The 22,609-nt window shown below is 36.2% G+C and overlaps 5 protein-coding genes across 6 annotated transcripts in view; 3 read left to right on the top strand and 2 right to left on the bottom strand.

Annotated features, from left to right (window-relative positions):
- On the bottom strand, window positions 5,914-6,777 carry LOC104719972 (zinc finger protein ZAT3-like). The gene has a single exon (XM_010437950.1). The coding sequence runs from the start codon at window positions 6,775-6,777 to the stop codon at window positions 5,914-5,916; it is 864 nt and encodes a 287-aa protein (XP_010436252.1).
- Window positions 8,211-12,417, top strand: LOC104716602 (glutamate receptor 3.2). The gene is made up of 8 exons (XM_010433999.2): window positions 8,211-8,619; window positions 8,709-8,800; window positions 8,988-9,250; window positions 9,345-10,693; window positions 10,776-11,053; window positions 11,142-11,173; window positions 11,259-11,653; window positions 11,759-12,417. Exons 3-8 carry the CDS (start codon window positions 9,010-9,012, stop codon window positions 12,185-12,187), a joined length of 2,724 nt encoding a protein of 907 aa, XP_010432301.1. The 5' UTR covers window positions 8,211-8,619; window positions 8,709-8,800; window positions 8,988-9,009; the 3' UTR covers window positions 12,188-12,417.
- LOC104716599 (homoserine kinase-like) lies at window positions 13,980-15,294 on the top strand. The gene has a single exon (XM_010433994.2). The coding sequence runs from the start codon at window positions 14,100-14,102 to the stop codon at window positions 15,213-15,215; it is 1,116 nt and encodes a 371-aa protein (XP_010432296.1). The 5' UTR covers window positions 13,980-14,099; the 3' UTR covers window positions 15,216-15,294.
- Window positions 15,246-18,591, bottom strand: LOC104716600 (monosaccharide-sensing protein 2). Of its 2 annotated transcripts, none has more exons than XM_010433995.2 (6): window positions 18,287-18,591; window positions 18,039-18,189; window positions 17,285-17,851; window positions 16,259-17,199; window positions 15,971-16,158; window positions 15,246-15,880 (listed from the first exon to the last, which is right to left on the bottom strand). In XM_010433995.2, the coding sequence occupies exons 2-6, from the start codon at window positions 18,115-18,117 to the stop codon at window positions 15,436-15,438; spliced, it is 2,220 nt and encodes a 739-aa protein (XP_010432297.1). In that variant the 5' UTR covers window positions 18,118-18,189; window positions 18,287-18,591; the 3' UTR covers window positions 15,246-15,435. The 2 variants fall into 2 exon arrangements, with proteins under 2 accessions (XP_010432297.1, XP_010432298.1); XM_010433996.2 differs by having other exon boundaries at window positions 18,302-18,591.
- Window positions 21,144-22,609, top strand: part of LOC104716598 (calcium-dependent protein kinase 5) — an 11,357-nt gene continuing 9,891 nt past the window's right edge. Inside the window, exons 1-2 of the mRNA XM_019230994.1 lie at window positions 21,144-21,481; window positions 21,744-22,188. Of these exons, the coding sequence (XP_019086539.1) occupies window positions 21,846-22,188 (343 nt within the window). The 5' untranslated portion in view covers window positions 21,144-21,481; window positions 21,744-21,845. The remainder of the gene's footprint in view (window positions 21,482-21,743; window positions 22,189-22,609) is intronic.

Raw genomic sequence — 22,609 nt, 5'->3', positions numbered from 1 at the left:
CTATTTTAATTCTCACCATGTGGGCGTGCAGAATCTTTCCCCAAGAACAAAGTGGACCCGTTTTTTACCATCCAATTAGATCTCTCTACTGTTCTAATCTCTTCACACTTCCATTAATATAATAAAAACAAAAAACCCCACCTGCAGTTAAAAATAAGATCTTTTGTTTCTCTGTTTTCTTCTGCAAAAGAGAGAAAGATAAGAATTTGAGAAATAGATTAGAGGAGGAAGAGAGGGTGTTTAAGAGAGCTGTGGTGGTGTTTTGTTTCTCTTAAATGATGTAGTTGGTGATGATGTCTTTGGCCTATTACTTTGTTTAAAGATTCGTCCAAAATTTTTATAATATATATAGTAGTATTAATTAATCAAATATTTAATTAATTATTTTGATTACGTAAGCAAATGTGTACTTTGTTCTGTTTGATTGGTTAAACAGCTTGTTGATCTGTATCAATGGGAGAGGGAGAAGAAAGATTCTTTGCACAAGACAATGTCTGTCATGTTGAACAGGTTCCATTAATTATTTTGACCTTCAAGATTCTTTCTTTCTTTTTAACTTCTCACAAAAACAATCATCCCTTTCCTGACCTCAGCCCTAGTTTTTGTTTTTTTTTAACTCTTTGTTTGAATTTTTCTTAAACGCCCTTTGTATATATAATAATTCCTCTAATTTTATTTATTCATCTTTCTTGTGGTTTCAGTATTTGCCATGGTGTGTTTTTTTTTCCAATCTCTCTGTATGTGGATATAGATGTGTGAGTGTATTATGCACATAGATTGATAAGATGCAAATTAAAATAATTAGCCAATAGTTACCTTCTTCTTTAAGATTGAGTTTTGTATTGATTTCAGTACAAAAGAGGTTTAAACTATATTATACTCCCTCTATCTCATAAAGATTGATGTTTAGAAATTTTTACACATTTTAAGAAAACAATGATTACTGAGTTTAAATATATTTTTTTCTTTGACTAAAATATATTATTTAACTTTAAACCAATAACAATTCAAAATTTTAAATATTTTCAATGATTACTTCTTAAAGTTTACAAAACATCAATCTTTGTGGAACAAAAAAAATATCCCAAAACATCAATTTTTATGAGACAGAGGGAACACTACTTAGTATATTCATTAAAATTGTAAACTTTAATGCTTTTCTGAAAGTTAATTTCATGCTTTCAAATGGCATCCATGTGACTCCGACGATTCATGGAAGAAGTGACGGAATACATAGTTTCTTTTTTTTTTCGGATTATACAATGATTCCTTCACTAGCTAATTGCCTTACTGAATTGTTTTTATGATAAAGATTTCTCACACTAATTGATCATAGGCTCATAGCAAACTTTTTATAAACTATAATGATATACGTACTTTCCATTTCTCATGATGGTTATAAAGTGTAATCATTTAGAAATTACTTGAATTATTGAAGCTCAACAACAAACGTTGAGATATTTGACCAAAACAGTTATTTTAGGATTGAAATATGGATCGCACATTCTTACATAAATATAGATCTATACTAGGAATCTATATATGTGTGTGCGGTATGAAATATTAGAGAGAAAACAAAAATGTTAAAAGTGATGAAGAAAGTTTGTTACTGTTACTGATATAGTTGATCACATAGTTATAACTTATAATCATCATATATATGTTCCTACGTTGCAAGTACTTTGAAAGTAAAAAATCTTAAGTACCCATCCGTTTTGTTGTTTTATTTTGCGGTAACGATTTTACGTACAACTAGATTCATACTCGACGACTGGACCAGACAGACCTAGGATCAAACACATTAGTTGACAAGTCTGTCTACAGTTTTATTGGGGACTGCCTCGAATGCCTAAGTGGTTGAGGTTTACTCACATGAGTTCTTGCTCTCAAGTACTTAATTGACCGGATGATATTTCTTCTTTGTGCTTGCTACATTCCTCAGTTTTAGTTAGTAATTAAACACAACATTTTAGAGCAAACGACAATCTGATTGGTTGAAAGCATTGATTGAAGATAATTTTTTTTGTTAATTTTTAAAATATTATATCATCTTTGTTTGTGCGGTAGCTAGGCATTGGATTCTTCTACAATATAGAAGAAGAAAAGCATTCCTTTGCAAACACACGTACAGATAAAATCGGACAAGATATTACATGTTTTAAACAAATATATGAAGAAAAAAAAGAGTTCGAAAAATGAAGGATCGATTAAAGCGATCATGCTAGAATACTCTTGTGGTGAAGAAAGCTTGTTTTTGTTAAAAAACTTGTAAATAGATTGTTAATACTTTATAGTGTAACTGTGTAAGAAGCAAGAAGCATATCTATACATAAAACTTAGCAACTGTAGGCCGGACAAAGATTACATGAGGAGCTGCTCATTAAACTTAACAATGTACTTGAATTTATATGTTCGGTTTATAGAGTTAGTTAGAATTTTTGTTTTGTAGTCGACCAAAGATTGGTGAAAGTTTTACAAATCATTCGGTACTAATTATAATAGAATTAAGGAAATTTAAGAACGATATTATGTGATGAGTTTTCTCACTAATCTACCTCAAAGTTATATCCAAAAATATGCATGTGAAAATAAGCCATATACAAAATGAAAGTAATTAAGAAAATGACTTAAGCGATAACATATTAACATCTACTCATCCCAAAAATTCGTGATTGAGTCGTTCGTTTTTAATAGAAGTTTATTATAGATTTTGATTACTAATGTGCGACTTCCACATGAACGTTGAGAATTTCAATGTACCGATCCAAATCCAAATATACGGCAAATCCAACAACCAATCCAGTCTTTAACACATGTTCTCCTCAATTTATCAATTCTCAGAATAGTAAATTAGAGGACAAATATAGAATAATGTAAACTAATTTCCAAAGGGTCAGGCTTTGAGAGCGGGGAGAAAGTTGGGTTAAGTAGTTAAGCCACTTTGCTCCAAAAAGTAAGGATCAAACGGCTCTCAGTGATCTGAGGAGCCATCGTCCCTTACTCATCGTCCGATATCCCCGACTCGCCGCGTCCAAAGACCTTACTAAACAAATGGTTTCATTTCATTGTAATCCTCTTACTTTAATCTCCATTAATTTCATAAATACTCAGTTGGAATCCATGTGTTTATATGATAACTTATCAGCTTTATCGTATATATACAATTCATTTATTTAGTTTACAATCTAGACGAGACATACCGTCGTGCACGAAATATCTCTCTATATTTTTTTAATATATATAAAAAATAGCATGAAAATTTCTATCACTGAAATTCTCTGTCTGAATCCGGCAGGCCCTACACATGTCGCTTTTCTGGAAACAATAATTTCACTCCTTGATTACACGATGAAACCTCCTTAATCCTTATTAACTAGACTTTAGATGAACGACTTTGATATTATAAACAAATATCGAAACCATGAGAGTATATGTATATGTGTATGTACGTACAAACTTGTTTAGAAAAATTAGCAAGTGGCGCTATAAATCTTAAGGCAGATGTTAATTAGTAAATAAACTAGTTTAGTAATTATCTCATAAGTTCAAAGAAAATAAACTAAGATTAGATATAATACTTTTTCTGAAGCAAAGCCGCGATAATGGAAGATGATGTCACGCCGTTTAATGACTTTTTAAATGAAAGCCAAGTGATTAATATTATTTTTCTGTCGCCACCCATTGCGGCATCACACTAGAAGTTAAATGAGATTATTGTTATATACTAACAATTTGCTATTTCTGATTTTAGAATTGTAGTTTGATTAGGTGTAAAGCCTGGATTTAAAGATAAATTAATCTCGCTCAAGAATCCACTTAAAATATTTTGATTAGACTAAATCATTATGGTGCAATATATGCATATAAGTATAGGTAATATATAGGTTTTTCTCTTAAAAGAATCACGATGACGTGCTTCCCACATAGTTAAATCTAGCTATACACTGTATAATACACATATACATTAGTACATATTTTTTTTTTTATATATACTTAACTGTGTGTTGTAGTACTCACTGGTTTCTCTTTATTACTTTGTTCTATTACGGATCTGAATTTAACTAATAAGTTATTCAATTTACATTACATGAAGACGTATATATATATATATATGCTTAGTCAAATACATTGTAATAATTAATATTTTGTTTTATTTCTGTTTAGTTTATACTATTAAAATAAAACAACATCGTATTGCAGAATCGTCAAGCATCAGCAATCAGGAATTGTCGAATTCGTTCATTTATGTATATTTTGTGTTGGTTCCATCTGACATTTTCTTATGACGTCAACCCAATTAATGTTTTTGGATCATATAATAGTATTCAAGTTGTAGTTTCTGATTAAATATAATAATTTTAGGAAAAAGGAAAACAAGAAATATATCAATCTTTGTTTATTTTTCTCAAAGCCAAAAGCTTATTCTCAATCATGTAATTTTTTTAGACGATTTTGCTAAGCGAAAAAAATAGTTATAGCCATTACAAAAATATGGACGATATATATACTTATATCTTATGAAATGTTGTTATTACTTTCTATGAAATATAGAGTTTAGTTGTATATCAGGATTCCCGTTAATGTGATTTATATATATAAGCTAAACTAAATTAGAGCATAGTTCACCATTTTTATTTGGATGGAGTGCCAATTTGAGATGCAAAGAACGTGTGAGGAGATAAATCGGTCAACTTCAGCTTACGTAAGCCTTCATATCTACCATTTTAAAACAAATCAAACTATAACATATAAATAGTATTATGATGCAGATATTTTTCTTTCTTTTTTTGTCAACATGTTGCAGATGTAGACATATGAAATGAATTGAAATGTACGTGACAATATTTCTCACGCGCGTGTGACGTACACGAGCCCGTATAATCAAATTAAGAAACGAGAGCCAGAGAATTCATCTTTGATAATATGCGCAAAAGAATTTTTTTTGTTGTTGATAATATTGCATTTTTTTTTTTTTTTGATAATATTGCATTTTACATACTATTTATGAAATTTTTAAAGGAAATCTCATAAGAATTTTTTTTGTTGTTTTCTTTGATGTATGCGAACAAGCATCGCTGTAAACGATAATTATTGTTATTGAATAGAGTTCGTAGTTGAATATTCGTGAAGGTTGTGTGTCGCACTATTTTGATAATGTTTTGAAGTACAATTGAGAAAATATTTGTTTAATAGATTCGAGAAGATTAATTGAAAACTGTCTCGGATTAGGGTTCGTGCATGTTGTAATTAGTTCCGCGTGCTTACCTATATTGCATCTGAATCTTCAGATTAGTAATAGTTTTTTTTTTTTAAGATTCAATCTTAATTTATAAATTATACTACTTTATGTTAAAAGCTAGCTGGTGAAAACAAGGTTATCTTATAAATAAGTAAAGACTAAGATTCTTTAGCGGATTAAGATCTAATCTATATATGATAGAACGGTAAGAGTTATTAAAAAAATAGAATGGTTGGAGGTCTTGGAGATCGTGGTGAGTTTGAGATCAAGTCATACAATGAAATTTGGTAACATGGCACTAATTAACTCCGACTTAATGTTCTTATGGATTTCATATGTTTTAACTTTTAAGAGATCAACTCTGTTTTCGGTTCCATTTATTTTTCATGTAAGAAGATATATACACCAAACTAAAAAAAGCTGAAAACTTGTTACAGAATCAAAGAGCATGTAGTTAAGATTTCTTCTTTGTCGACGTATCTTTTCATGTTTATTAGATTCCAAATTAATATATACCAAAATATTAGTACGACATTTTCTTTATTAAGCATATATATAGAAGATACACCAATATCCTAAATACATTAATTATACATACCATCAAATCACAACATTAACCAATTAGAAGAAGCAAACATCCAATATAACTACATTCCCTATATTATATATACTAATTAAAGACTTAATCTAAGATCTAAAGAACACCCTAATGTGTCTGAAGTAGAAAGATCATGCATTGTTGCAGGAACATTCAGATCCAAAGCACCTACAACTCCAATGATCGGCTCCTCTTCCCTTTCCCAGTGACATCTCATGTGACCTCCTAAAGCCTGACCACTGGAGAACACTCTAAAACAGATATTACACTTGTGGTGCCCTGAAAACATAACGATCTTTCCCTGATGATGATCATGATCACTAGAAGTGGTAACCGTCATAGGATAATCGTTTACGTTTGTGATTGCGAAACATCCTTTAACGTTCCTATGACTTGCTCTGTGTCCTCCCAAAGCCTGGTGTGATCCAAACACTTTCTTACATCCCCCACACTCGAACCGTTCACTAGTACTCGATGACGTTGGTGTGCCATTAGACAGCATTAAGAGACAAGAAGCGACTTCATGATCTTCCTCGGACATAAATGAGACCCAATTTTGTGATCTGATCTGGTTTAGTTGTTTTGATGAAGCCGCAGTGGTGGGGTTACGGTAGTTAGGAGGAGGATTGATGCCACGCCATTGACGCTCAGGGTGACATCTCATGTGACCAAAGAGAGCTTTCCAAGACCAAAACTGTCTGCCACATTCGGTACATGGACGTGTGATTTTGGGGGCATTAGGGTCTGGTTTTTTGGTGTACCTTGGTTTCTTTGGTGAAGAACTAGAAGATGAAGCAATGGTTTTAGTGCGTTTCTTCTTAGGACTGTGATCGTAACTTGGAGATAAAGCAAACTGGAGATTTGGTTTAGGGTTTCTTGCGTTAGAAGAATGAAGTGGAATGTGAAAGTTGGGATCATAGTAGGAATTATAGTTGGTCATCGTGATCACGTAGAGAAAGTGATTGATGAAAACGAAAAAAAAAAGGTAGATGCCAGAGAAAGGACTTGCTTAAGTAGAAGAAGGGGAAGAAGGGGACGGTTACGTAGGAAAGAAGATATGGAGGAACAGGGAGACAGTTAACTTCAGTTGAGGAACAGAGCGGTTTACGATGTAAGGAACAGTTTGAACACCACGTTTTTTATCTGTCAGTTTTGCTGCCTTTTTAAGTGCTTATTTTTTTATTAGCCCAATAATATCTCTAAATGGGCCTTATAATACTAAAGTCTCAAAGTATAAGGTTTTAAAGCTTTCGCAAAGCGGCTTTAATGTATATTTGCGGTTTCAGATTTTTCCCCACATGTACGTTCCAAAAGGATGATTTCATGCCTACCGCCAAGGTCTCAAGGAGGAAGAGTGGAAGACCGGTTTTGTAAGGCTAATAATTAATGATCTATCATTACAAATTATGACAAGTCAAAACTGATAACAGAACAACACCAAAAACAGCAGGAACCAAAAACTCTGGTTTTGGTGTTGTTCTGTTATCAAAAACTACTTCAGTTAAACCAGATCTTATTGTTCATAGTAATTGTTATACTCTCTTCATAGAGTATACTGGGTAAAAGTAAAGATTTAAGTGGATTTTGAGCTTCCATTGCCCAACTTCGGTGGAGCTTCCACAGATTATAAGAAAAAGCAAAAAAATCCCCACTCTCCCATGATACACTTAATTATTGATATTGGACATTTGATTATGATTTAAGTTGCCTAGATTTCTTTTTGTTTTTTTATAACCATATATTTCCTAGAATTTTCTCTTTACAATTTGACATACTGACTTTTATCCGTTACATTACATTTTTTTTTTGTCAACCATTACATTTTTTTTTTGTCAACCATTACATTTTTTTTATACTGAGTTTGTTTTGTTAATCTTTCTAAAAGCATTTAATTTATACTTTAAAGTGATAACAAGAATGTATCAAATTTGCTTTTTCTTTCTTTTTTTTGGATAAACTTGTCTCTCTTTTCCGGTAACAAGGTTTTAAGAATAGTCCAAACAGCATATATTTGGAGTTATGTCAATGTGAAACATGGGAAGATGTTTTATGGAATACCTGAAGCAAAAGATATTCGAAATATCTTTCTCAATTGTCGTATCAGAAAACACCACAAAATATAATAACATATATCACTTTTCCCAATGAACAATAAAAAAAAAGCGTCATTGGATCATGGATTCAAGAAATACAAGTATACTAATATACAAAAGAATTCATTGAATAATCAAAAGTATAATCAAACAACTCCATGACGATGTATAGGTACTAATGATTTCATTAGCCAATAAAAAAAAAAGAAAGATTATAGCTAGACTCTATCCATGATGTGTAATCAAAAATAGTAACAGCAACTCTCATCATCTTCTTTCTCCTCTTCCTTTTTCTTTGGCTGGGAACAAAAAGGGTCACTTCGTTACAGCTTGCTTCTGGCAATCTACACAAAACCAAAAAAGTTTTGATTTTTCACTGGAAACAAAAACAGTAAAAGTTTCAGATTTTCACATTCCCTCCCACTTAATTGAGATCATTAGTCTATCTAATTTTCTTCTTTACAAAAAAAAAAAAAAAAAAAACCCTCTTTTCTCAGGCTGTAAATGGTGCCGACTGCATATGAATTCTGGTTGGAAGTAATCAAATCTCACCAAAAAGCTCAACACTTTTCCCAAATCTTCAATCATACCCATGATTTTACTTTTATCAGTTTACCTCCTTTTCTTTATGTTTGTTAAAAGACCCACTCGTTCTTCTCCCTTTTTATATATATATATATATATATTTAGTGAGTCCTCTCCTCTCTTGCTTGTTCCTCATGCCTTCTCTCAGCTTTGATTTTCCTACCTGACTGACGAATCTGCTTTTTTTTTAAAGGATGATTTTGATTTTGGTCCGGGTTTGGGTTTTGGCATCTCTCTCTCCCACTAATAATTTATTGCCTTTCGTTGTCTTGTCTATGTTTTGAGGTAAGGGTTTTAATCCTCGTGAACACTTTACAGTTCTGCTGAAAGATACTACTTTCTTTGTTTCTTAACAAGTTTCTAGCTTTCTCTTCCTTTTTTCTTGTGTTACTCTTTTTGCTGTGACCAAATAACAACAAAAAAAAAAAATCCCACTTTAAGTTTTTGTCTGATTGTTTGTTGTTTGTATCAGGAACTGATTATAAGGTAGAGCAATGTTTTTTGTTTTGGTTCTATTGAGCTTCACTCTTCTTATTGGTGATGGAGCTTCAAGGCCTCGTAATGTTGATGTTGGAGCCATCTTCAGTTTAGGCACTTTACATGGTGATGTTACAAGCGTTGCCATGAAAGCTGCTGAGGATGATGTCAATTCTGATCCTAGCTTCCTTGGTGGATCTAAATTGCGTATAATGACTTATGATGCCAAGCGCAACGGATTCCTCACCATCATGGGAGGTGAAATAAAGTCATCTTGTTTTCATTGGTTCTTGTTTTTGAAACTTAAACTTTTACTTATCCTTGTGTTGGTTTTTTTTTTTTTATCTCACAGCATTGCAGTTCATGGAGACTGATGCTGTGGCTATAATTGGTCCTCAGACATCAATAATGGCTCATGTCCTGTCTCATCTTGCAAATGAGCTTAATGTGCCTATGTTGTCATTCACAGCTTTAGACCCTAGCCTCTCTCCGCTCCAGTTCCCCTTCTTTGTACAAACAGCACCTAGCGATCTCTTTCTGATGCGTGCCATTGCAGAAATGATAAGTTACTACGGTTGGTCAGATGTGATTGCATTGTACAACGACGATGATAACAGTAGAAACGGTATAACAGCTTTAGGCGATGAGCTTGAAGGAAGGCGCTGCAAGATTTCATACAAGGCTGTGCTTCCTTTAGATGTGGTGATTACTAGTCCTCGTGAGATCATAGATGAGTTGGTTAAGATTCAAAGGATGGAGTCTCGGGTAATCATTGTGAACACTTTCCCTAAAACAGGTGTGATGATCTTTGAGGAAGCTCAGAAGCTTGGCATGATGGAGAAAGGTTATGTTTGGATAGCTACACCTTGGTTGACTTCTCTGTTAGATTCTGTTATCCCGTTATCTCCCAAGATTGCTGAATCTATTAGAGGTGTGCTCGCTCTCCGTAGTCACACGCCAAATTCAAGAAAGAAAAGAGATTTCGTGGCACGGTGGAATAAGTTGAGTAATGGGACTATCGGGTTAAACGTTTATGGACTCTATGCTTATGATAGTGTCTGGATCATTGCTCGAGCTGTTAAGACACTTCTAGATAGCGGAGCTAACATATCCTTCTCTACCGACCCAAAGCTAACCAGCATGACGAGAGGAGGGTCACTGAATCTAGGTGCATTGAGCATATTTGATCAAGGATCACAATTACGTGATTATATTGTGAATACAAAGATGTCTGGTCTTACAGGTCCAATACAGTTTCTTCCTGACAGATCAATGATACGGCCCGCATATGACATCTTAAACATGGTTGGTGAAGGGGTTAGGCAGATAGGGTATTGGTCCAACCATTCTGGGCTCTCTATTATACCTCCAGAGTCACTGTACAATAAGCCTTCAAATCGTTCGAGCTCAAACCAACATCTGAACAATGTGACTTGGCCTGGTGGAACTTCTGAGACGCCACGTGGATGGGTTTTTCCTAACAACGGGAGAAGATTGAGAATCGGTGTACCGGACAGAGCAAGCTTCAAGGACTTTGTGTCAAGGGTGGATGGAAGCAACAAAGTGCATGGGTATGCCATTGATGTCTTTGAAGCTGCAGTCAAACTGATTTCTTATCCAGTTCCTCATGAGTTTATCCTTTTTGGAGACGGTCACAAGAACCCAAACTTCAATGAATTTGTCAACAATGTCACTACCGGAGTGAGTAAAATATCATTTGTTAACAAAACATTGTCGAAACTGACTGTAACTGATTGTGTGAGTTGTTCATTTTCGTTTTCAGGTGTTTGATGCTGTTGTAGGAGACATAGCTATTGTTACAAGACGAACAAGGATTGTGGATTTCACTCAGCCATACATAGAATCAGGACTTGTCGTGGTTGCTCCTGTCACAAAGCTGAATGATACTCCGTGGGCATTCTTATGCCCTTTTACACCTCCAATGTGGGCTGTTACAGCAGCTTTTTTCCTCATTGTTGGATCAGTAATATGGATTCTTGAACATAGAACCAATGATGAGTTTCGCGGACCTCCAAGGAAACAAATTGTTACCATTCTCTGGTTAGTAAAACAGTCACTGAAGATGCATATTATCGATTTGTTGGCATATAACGTACTTAAGACCACACAAGATATTATTATTTTGCAGGTTCAGCTTCTCGACGATGTTTTTCTCCCACAGTAAGTTACATCTCAAAAACATCAGCTAAGTTATTACAGTACATGTGATGATGTCTCTAAAATCTTTATGCAACTAAACTTGCAGGAGAGAATACAGTGAGCACACTCGGTCGTATGGTGCTGCTGATCTGGCTTTTTGTGGTACTGATCATAACGTCAAGTTACACAGCGAGTCTTACATCTATTCTTACAGTGCAACAACTGAACTCACCAATCAAAGGAGTAGACACACTTATCAGCAGCAATGGACGAGTTGGGTTTCAGATAGGTTCTTATGCTGAAAACTACATGATTGATGAGCTTAACATCGCCAGATCTCGACTTGTACCACTCGGTTCCCCAAAGGAATACGCTACAGCTCTTCAAAACGGAACTGTTGCTGCAATTGTCGATGAACGCCCTTACGTTGATCTCTTCCTCTCAGAGTTTTGTGGATTTGCTATTAGAGGCCAAGAATTCACCAGAAGCGGCTGGGGATTTGTGAGTACCTTTCATTTCAATCTCTGAATCTATTCTTTTCTCCCTGCGGCTCGTTTGAACCTTAATCATGATCATCTTCATTACGGTTTTTGTTTTTGTTTAAAGGCATTCCCAAGAGACTCTCCATTAGCAGTTGACATGTCAACCGCGATCTTAGGTCTATCAGAGACAGGACAGCTTCAAAAGATCCATGACAAGTGGCTTTCAAAATCCAACTGCAGTAACTTGAATGGTTCAGAGTCAGTTGAGGATTCAGAACAGCTTAAACTCCGTAGCTTCTGGGGATTATTCCTCGTGTGTGGGATCGCTTGTTTTATCGCTCTCTTCATCTACTTCTTCAAGATAGTCCGCGACTTTTGCCGCCATAACAAGCCTGAGGAAGAAGCTGCTACAGTACCTTCACCAGAAAGTTCGCGTTCTAAAACCTTGCTGACATTTCTAGCTTATTTCGATGAAAAAGAAGAGGAATCCAAGAGAAGGTTGAAGCGTAAACGAATCGATGATCATTCTGTAAGGCCTTCTAGACCATTATGAAAGATACATCATTACTCAAGCCATCTTCGTCAGGCATGAAAGATGAAGAAATGCAGACACATACCTCATACATATATAGTAGAATGCAGATTTTGATTATACTTCAAGAATAAGCCTTGAAGCATACGGAACATTTTTAACCATAAACTTGTAAGACATCATATGATCTTAAAAGAAGGAATTACAACTTTGTATCTATCTGTTTAAAGAAAAGAATCCCAAATTGCCTCTTTCTGTTAGGTTTATAAGTATGGTTACTATCCAATCCTTCTAGTATAGTAATTGGATTCATTAACATTCATAGATATTGATTCAAATTTGGGGTTTTCACTTGAGAAGTAGTAAGAAGTTACAATCATTAAACACAATGAGAGATATTTATATAAAACTAGCATGAGATATTTCCACAATAGCCTAGGTAAAAGAGAAATCATGGTGGATTTATTTTGATAGACCTCCAAAAACAAATGGTAAGCGATTCAATATGTGAGTTGTAAGATGACACATGTTTTGTTTCCACCAAAAGACATTTCCATGAAAAAGCATATGACGGATTTAGCTTCTTCGTGCGAAGCAAGGAACTTCGTGGATAGTATTACTTAGATACTCGATGTACTCATCCATGTTTTTGTTTCCCTCTTCACATGTTGCTAATGTTTCCGCTGCTAATAATTCATTATTGATGAGTTCAGTTGTAGTAGCTTCCGGTGGACGTACTGCATATATTAGTGCCGACAAGCAAAACGTCACTGTTATCACAGCAACAATTGATACCAGAGAGACAATCCACCAATCTTTAGGTGGGACGTATTTATGCGTAGGCAATGATACTGCATTGATAGGCAATGATACTGCATTAATAAGGTTAAGCGGCTCACGCGGACAAACACATTCGGACGAATGAACGTTGTCTGAAAAAAAAAAGAAGGACTAGTAACTACAAAGTGTGAGACAAACAAACAAACAAACACTAGACAAGAAAAATATATTAACCTGCCACAACTGAACCTGCTTCTTTTGTAATGTCCATAGCTGTTGCATGAGACACGATTAAAATCAATAGTACCAGTCCAAGAAACCGTCGGCTTGTGTACAAGAACGTTTTGGTACGTCCTAAACATCTTTCAAAATCAACCATGGTAAACCTATATGAACATTATAAACAAATGGTGTTGTAAGAGGTTTGCTTATATAAATCCCACAAATTCTCATTCTAATAATCTAATTACTCAACTACACACATAACTACAACAATTAGAGACCATTCGTGAGTTCTAATTGATCAGCTTCATACACAAGATTGCTACAATAGTAGAACTGTGTAATCAAATCAGATACAAAAATGCTACAAGATAGAAAACTCTATACCGAAAAAGAGAAGAGCGATTGGCTAGAGTCTTGGAGGTCCGATGAAACCTTCTCCACGAGGAAGAAGAATATAGAATTTAAGAGAAATCAAATGCCTAATAAACAAATTGTTTAGCCTCAGAATTCGTGGAGTCCGTTCGGTTCAAACCAGTTCTTTTCAGTTCCGGATAGTTGCGAGAATTTAGTTTCTAGATAAGATCAGGTTCGTCGGTTATCTCTCGGTCAAATTTTGCTCAACGTATGGGAGACCAAATGTAACTCTATTTAACTATGTGTGCAAGCAAGCAAAAGCCTAAACCGAGAGCTGTAAACATCAACCGGACGATTCCAAAGGTACCGGTTGAGTTTGGTTTTTTAATAGGTTAGTTAGTGATTGCTGATTTGCCTCAGGAAATTATTGAATAATTTGGTAAATGGATCTCCACCTCAATAGTCACTAGTAGTGACTCACTAGATTTGAAAACATTTTATAAACCCTAACAAACAAACATTAAAATTAGGTTAATCACATTGCGATTTGAAAGGTTTTGCTTCAGTTCCATCAATGGCGACCCTATGTTTTCAATCTCCTTCAAAGCCGATTTACAATTTCAACTCAAAAACCAAACCTTCAAAGTCGTTAATCACTAAAGTCTCCATCTTTAAACCCAGAGCCTCCGTACAATCACAAGGCCTTTTCATCGCCACCGAGCCAGAACCAGTTTTCACCTCCGTCAAGACTTTTGCTCCGGCGACTGTTGCGAATCTAGGACCAGGCTTTGATTTCTTAGGATGCGCCGTCGACGGTCTCGGTGACCACGTCACTCTCCACGTGGATCCTTCTGTCCGTAGCGGAGATATCTCAATCTCTGAAATCACCGGAACAACAACTAAACTCAGCTTTGATCCACACCGGAACTGCGCCGGGATCGCAGCTATGGCGACGATGAAGATGCTTGGGATCAAATCTGTTGGTTTATCGTTAGCTTTGCATAAAGGTCTTCCTTTAGGGAGTGGTTTAGGTTCCAGTGCGGCTAGCGCCGCCGCAGCAGCTGTGGCGGTTAACGAACTATTTGGCCGGAAGTTAGGAAACGACGAGCTTGTCCTCGCCGGTTTAGAATCGGAAGCGAAAGTCTCAGGCTTTCACGCTGATAACATAGCGCCGGCGATTATGGGTGGATTCGTTTTGATCAGAAGCTACGAGCCGCTTGATTTAAAACCTTTGAGGTTCCCATTAGAGAAAGATCTCTTCTTTGTTCTCGTTAGCCCTGAGTTCGAAGCTCCAACTAAGAAAATGAGAGCAGCGTTAGCCAAAGAGATCCCCATGGCTGATCATGTTTGGAACAGTAGTCAAGCGGCGGCGTTAGTGGCTGCTGTTTTGGAAGGTGACGTGGCGAGTCTTGGGAAGGCGCTTTCTTCGGATAAAGTAGTGGAGCCGAAGAGAGCACCGTTGATTCCGGGGATGGAAGCTGTGAAGAAAGCTGCTTTGGAAGCTGGAGCATTTGGTTGCACCATAAGTGGAGCTGGTCCAACGGCGGTTGCGGTTATCGACACGGTGGAGAAAGGTTATGAGATCGGAGAGAAAATGGTCGAAGCGTTTTCGAGATTCGGAAACTTGAAGTCTGTTGCTTCTGTGAAGAGACTTGACAAGATCGGAGCTAGACTTATCAAAAGCATGTAACCTTTTCGAGTTTTTAAGGATTTGTCTCTATAGATTCTGCAAATGGTAAAATGATGATAATAAAAGAGAGTTTGAAACTTCTTTTGTTCTCCCCACATGAGGAAGAAGAAACATAGAGAGAGAGAGAGATAATTATTACTGCACAAAGTAAAAAGACAACAACAAATCCACATGGAGATGGAAAACATTACACAAACTTGATCTCAAGTCTTCTAGTCTCTCAGTCGTGTTTAGCAGCTTCAGCTTGTCTAGCTCCAAGAGAGAAGAACTCAGTGATGACTTCAAGTGGCATGCCTTTAGTTTCGGGGACTTTAATGAACACAAAGACCCATGAGATGCAACAGACGATTGCGTACATTCCAAACACACCAGCAAGTCCAACGGATTTTAGCAGCACTGGGAGACTGTAAGTGACGATAATGTCGCATATCCAGAAGGTGAGTGCGCAAATGGCGATGCAGATTCCGCGGACTCGAGTTGGAAAGATCTCTGAGCAGAGGATGTTTGGAGCCGGACCAAAACCCATCACGAAGAAACAAAAGTAAAGCACGACACTTACGGTTGATAAGACCGCGTGCACAATGCTGTTCATGTGAACTATATTCGAGATTACTAATACCAACAGAGATGCTATCAAGATCGGTATCGTGGTGAGAAGCAAGGTCCTGCAAAAAATAAAACATTTGATTAGCTTGTTTTGCTTTGTGTGTGTTTGTGAATGAATCAAAGTCAAAGGAAGTTTAAGTTTGAACTACCTTCGACCAGATAGATCCATGAGCCTCATTGCAACAGCTATCGCAGGTAACATCACAAAGGTTGTCAATGCACTTATAAGTAAGGATGCAGAAGAAGAACTAATCCCCAAGTTTGATAGTAGAATCCCAACACCCGCCTGCTCGAGGATTTGAGGTGTGTAGTATAGAACTCCATTGATGCCTGAGAACTGCATTTCACAAAGGACGCAGAAAAAACAAATAAAGTTACCATGCAGATTTTTTTATAATGTGATTCACTAAGTTTGATGTCGTCTCTATCTAGATTACCTGCTGAAGTATTTGAAGTCCGACTCCTACGATTAACGCACGTTTGACTCCAGGATCTTGAAGATCATGCCAAATTGACCCTTTAGCTGTTTCCGATGGATGTACCATAGCAGGACCAATTGTGTGTTCTCTGAGAAGGTCTTTGGAATAAAGAGCTGGTTGGCTAACCAAAGCAGATGCTTGTACAAACTCTGAGTCACCAGTTGCACCACCTCCAGGTAATGAAACAATTGAGCCACGTCGAGATCCTGGGAAACCTTCTTGATGCAAGTATATCCGCTTAAATCCACCTTCTTTCTCCCCTGATTCATCTTCTCTTTCAGTCCATTTCCATGCCACTTGCCATCCACCTCCAATCCCCATACTACTCGCTCCTTCCCCTTGAGCTCCCTGCACTTGACTTCCATGTCTGAAGGTAGAAAGAGTACCATGAGCAGTGTGAGGCATGTCTTTCTCCATGCTTGTCGTTTGACGTGAGATCAACGGAGAATGAAGTTCATCATCAGAATCATCTCCATGGTCGGATGGATAATCCTCACCTTCTCCAACAAGATTCTCTTCATCCCAATCTTCATGTCTTTGTTGGATCCCTCCCACACTGAACATACTCCCAAAATGAGGGAACAAGGCACTCCTCATGCTTCCAGTTTCGGGCATCTTCTCATGAACGCTCCCAAACAGTGTGACAAGAGGATCAATCAATGAGCCTTGCCTCTTGCTCATTGTGCTTCCATGGCGAGACAAAACACTCACAGTGCTTCCTCCTTTGACTGGCCTAGCAACCCAACTCAGCCCTTCTTCTGCACCATACAACTTAATTTGATCTTTATCTACAGCTATATCATGATCATCAGTGACTTCATCGGCAGGACCGATTATATATTCCTCTATGGTTGTTTCACCTCCAACTCCAAGACCCTCAACCAACAAAGCCATCTCACCTAATCATTGCCACATAATAACATTCAATAGAAACGAATTTATTCACTGAAAAAAATTAGAGTCAGAATGATCAAAAAGACTAACCAGACACATCTTCCCGACCACGTAGTCTCTGCAGTACGCGCTTTGCTTCAAGCATTCGGCCTTTGCTTACGAGCCACCTTGGAGACTCAGGCAAGAAGAAGACTGTGAGGAAGAAAAAGATAAGGGAAGGGATGAAAAGGACACCAAGCATCAACCTCCAGTTAGGAGATGGCATCAACGACATCCCGAATACCATACAGTAAGATAAGAACATCCCTCCAGAGCCAGTGAACTGCGGAAGCGTATTCAAGAGACCCCTTATCTCAGGAGGTGCAGTCTCGGATATATAAATAGGAACAAGTGTGACCACAATACCAACCCCAAATCCATCTAACAACCTTCCTAAGAGCAGAACATAAACGTTGGGAGACCATAGCATCACTAGAGAACCAACAAAGTAGAGAAATGAGGACAATATTAGCATGGGACGGCGACCAAGCAAATCAGCTACACCTCCGGAGCATGTTGTAATCAGAGTAGCACCAATAAGTGACATCGCCACAATTAGACCTTCCACTGATGGATTACTCTCCAAATTAAACTCCTTTTTTATGTACAACACAGCTCCTGCAGAGTCCCAAAGAAAGGTTATAAAATCCATCACAACAAAAAAGCAAAAGAGATGAAGCTAAAAGGATGAAACAGAATCTGTGAATTGTATCAAACACCCCATCAAAAAAAATCCTTTCTTTCTTCGATCCTACAAACAGAATTATGGATTTGGAACATAATAAACAACCAAAATCAATCTCACCTGCAATTGTGGCGTTATCCCATCCTTGTAACAAGTTGCCAACAGCGGCAGCAACGGCAACAAGCACAGCTCCACTCATAATTCCTGTCTTATCTTTAGCGAATTTCGGAAAACAGAATCACTGGCCAACGATGAGTGAGACAAAACCCACCTGAAAAATGGAAATCAGACACAATCAACTGGTGAACTAAAAAGATAAACAGAGAGATAACACCAAAAAAAAAGCATGACATAAGACTATAACAAACCCTTTAGTGACGTACAAGATTCAGAGGAGTTCTGGAAGAAAGATAAAAACAGAGGTAAAATAAATAACCCACAGATGTCAAAAATCGAAACTTTTGAGTAAAAGATTGACTACTTTTTATTATTATCTCTTCTTCCAAGTAGAAGAGAAGAGAAGAGAAGAGAAGAGAAACCAAGTAAGGTGGAGAGAATATGATATATATAAGAGAGAGAGATGAAAACTAGGGTTTGCAAACTTGGAAAAGGAGGCAGAATAAACCACTATCAGTGAACCGCTGCTGCTTCCATGGCGTCACTACGCAATCAAAAAAAAAGCATTTTTATTTATTTTCCCTTTTGGTTTAAAATTTAAATCAGGAAAAAAAAAAGAAAACGAAAGCTAAATTACGAAATAACCGTGAGAATATAAAATTGATTACTTTTTTATTTGTTTTGTTTTTGTGAAAGGACTGTGAACAGAGAGACAAGCCTGTGAGATAAGTGACACCTGCCTCTTTGCTCCTGTCCTCTCACACCACGTATGTGTCTATTGTATATGCTCTCTCTCTCTCTATATATATACCTCTTGTGTTTGCGTACAGAATCATTTTCAAAGAGTTAATTTCCAATAATCTATAAAATTTGTCATCTTTTGGATTTGGGTCCACAAGTTTGTAACAATCACTCATTTCATTCACCGTTCAGTACTTGTAGAGTTCAAAATTCTCGACAATGTTCTTCTCTTTACCATATTGGGTTGCAATTCATGAAGTCAAGGTCAAAACTTTTAATAATAAATTAGGGGTTTGTTTTTTTTTTTTGGACTTTGTTCTTAAATCATAATATAATTATAAAGAGACGACATCTAAAATAGCATACGGTTTTGAATTGTATTTTCTATATTTATTAAATATCTGATACAATTAGAATAAAACATAGTTGTAGAGGTGGGTATAAACTTGGAGGAGTTCGTGTGTAGTAGAATTGTCTTCAAAACCAATGAGTTTTATTGTCGGCATGATTTGGGAAAAAGATTGGTACTTTCTTTTGTAAATATGAAGAAAGATAAGGATTGATTTCTGAAATAGAAAACTAGAGAGATAAAATATCTGAGTTATGTAAGCATGACTTGAGTTTTCTGAAAATAAAGTGATTGTTTAAAGTAAAGTTTAGTTTGTTTACATCCGGGAAAGCATCTTCAAATCATTTCAACTTTACATAATTAATCAAGAAAAAAAAATGCAATAATGGAGAATATTGTCCAAACACAATGAGACACTTTTTTAACTTGTTTAATCGTGAGTCGTATTCGTATGTTACAAATATAATGATTTAAGTTTTATTTCTTCACTTTACTACTTACTATCTTTTCTCTTTACAGATTAAAAGGGAAGAAAAAACAAAGAATGCATATATATTGATGATTGGTAAATTCGTTGTACGTGGTAATTAATAACTTTCAGAACAAAATATCTTAAATGTGATAGTATTATTTATAAAAAAGCATCTACATAATTGGTTTATATGAACATCTTTGACTCTCATAAGTTTTTAGATATTTTTTCCGGAAATGAACGTACAAGGACACTGTATAGTAAGCGTTACGAAAGGGACACACACACCACATTAATATATATAAACACGAAACAGAATCTTTTTACATAGACTGGGCATGTGAATGCGAATATATAAAGATTCTTGTCCACATCATCATTAATCATCATGACATGGTTTTGCTTCTTAAACTTCCGTAGAATAGAAGAAACTAGGAGAAACGGACCATTTCATTTATTTTTGTTGGACATCACGGACCATTTCATTTGTGTTCACTGGTTAAGATATTTTCCTTTGGATATTTTACGTCTGCCACCAAACTAAATTATGTTTATGTAAAAAACGAAACCAAGTTCGATATCGAGAGATCTTAACAGGAGAGTTTGGTAAGAAATTAGCCAGCAATATGATATATATTATATCCCAAAATATGTGTTTGTTTGGGTGACTGTCTCCAGTTCGATACAGTCCGTCAGTCGTGTGAAGGTGTCGACTTCGATAAATCCGAGGGTTTTTTTTTTTCATTCAAAATTCGGTTTATGTTTCTTCCGATCCGTATGCTATTCACTAATTTGAAACTGAAAGTAACATTTTATCATTGGGTCTAAAGCCTAAAAAGTCTAAACAATACAATAAAACGGCCATTAGGGTGTGTGATTTTTGTATTTGAGTATTGGGCCAGGTCAGTGGATAAAAGGCCCAAACACAAACCCCGAACGGTAGATGACCCGTCTAGTTTTTATGTTTCTTTACTTTGGTTAATACTTTCAATTTAACGTTAACCCTTGTACTCCATTTTAATCTGCATTTCGACATACTTAATTGTGTGTGTTCAATCAAATATAGTGAAAGTTGGAAATATTCCTGAAAGCAAAAATTACAGAGATTGTGGTGTTACACTAATATGATTGCGATTGTCTCGCTGTTAAACTCGATAGGGATTTTTGTGAGCTTGAAAAGTAAAAAGTACTAAAATGATTCCAAAATAGTATCCAACATTATAGTTTTTCCTCTATATAAGTATAAATAATATGGTGCACCACACCACCACTCCAATAAATCAAACGACAAACATAGCAACAACAAGAAGAATGCTGGATTGTGCAGGTCAATGGTCATCGTCATCGACTTATTATATAATTCGAATATTCAAATTTTGATTATCCAACAAAAAGAACTAAAAATAATATTCTCATGTACAACCTTTCTAATTTTTATAAATAAAAACAAAAATATTCTCATGTATCGACCAAATTAAAGAGGAACTGGTTTTAATAGTTCAAAAGTGAAGAAGGTGAGAGGAAACCGCGGAGAGAGAGAGAGAGAGAGAGAGTCAGAGAGGAGTAGCTGGTGAGCACTAATTAAGGGGCAAGACCTTTCTTCGCTCAATCGCCGCCGTAAACTAAAGCCATCACATTCCCATCCAACGAATCTTATTTATCCGACCAAACACAAACTAAACTAAAAAAATCTATTCTTTTTTATTTTATTTTTACTTCAATCTCGAAATAAACTGTTCTTTATAAAATACTCCAGTATTGTAGCTTTCCCTTTTTCTTTGGTCTCCTAAATTTTACTTTCTCCTTTTAAAGTCAGATTCCTAATCCGTTCATTCTTTCAGTCTTCTTCATTCTCTTTAGCCGTTCTGAGTACTTCTACTACTGGTAAACTAGATCCTCTTTCCCCTTTTTGTTGCTTTTATTTCATTCTCTGTTGTTTTTACGATTCTTTTATCAAAGATCTCCATTGAAACTTGTTAGCTCTTCTTGTGTTTTGTCTTTTTTTTTGTCCTCGTTAGTTTGACTATTTGATCTAATGTGGGTTTTGCGTTTTCTTTACTTGTGATTGTTAAACTTCGTTACTTTTTCTTTCGTTTAGCTCGTGGGATTTAGTCTGATTATTTTAGAGGTTTTGACCTTGTGACAGTGTTTCACAAAATAATCTCTATGAACAGTTCCTTGGATGAAGAACAACAGAAAGTGAAAGTTGCTGTCTTCAAACTAGGATTTGGTCAATTCCCATTGTTTCATGGGCAATTCTTGCCGTGGATCTTTCAAGGACCAAATCTCCCAAGGCAACACTAACAATAAGCCTGAAGATAGTCATAACTCTAAAACCTCTACTACAAACGTTTCTTCTAGTTCCGACGACCATTCTCCTACCAACAACAACGCGGCAGACATCGTTGCTCAAGAATTCTCCAAAGAAGCAGCTCCCAACAAGAAAGACAACAACGACAGCAAAAATCCAGCTCTTGTGATTCCTTTAAGAGAACCAATCATGAGGCGTAACCCGGACAATCAAGCTTACTATGTTCTTGGTCATAAGACACCTAACATTCGTGATTTCTATACGCTTAGCCGTAAGCTAGGACAAGGTCAATTTGGAACGACTTATCTATGCACAGAAGTTGCCACGGGGATTGACTACGCTTGTAAGTCCATATCCAAGAGGAAGTTGATCTCCAAGGAAGATGTTGAGGATGTTAGAAGGGAGATTCAGATTATGCACCATTTAGCTGGTCACGGTAATATCGTGACCATCAAAGGAGCTTATGAGGACTCTTTGTATGTTCACATTGTGATGGAGCTTTGTGCTGGAGGTGAATTGTTTGATAGGATTATTCAGAGAGGGCATTACAGCGAGAGGAAAGCTGCTGAGCTTACTAAGATCATTGTTGGGGTTGTTGAAGCGTGTCATTCTCTTGGTGTTATGCATAGAGACTTGAAGCCTGAGAATTTCTTGTTGGTTAATAAGGATGATGATTTCTCCCTCAAGGCTATTGATTTTGG

This window comes from Camelina sativa, chromosome 10 (assembly GCF_000633955.1).
Source record: "Camelina sativa cultivar DH55 chromosome 10, Cs, whole genome shotgun sequence".
In the NCBI taxonomy this organism is placed as follows: domain Eukaryota; kingdom Viridiplantae; phylum Streptophyta; class Magnoliopsida; order Brassicales; family Brassicaceae; genus Camelina; species Camelina sativa.
This window is presented reverse-complemented; position numbering and strand designations above follow the sequence as displayed.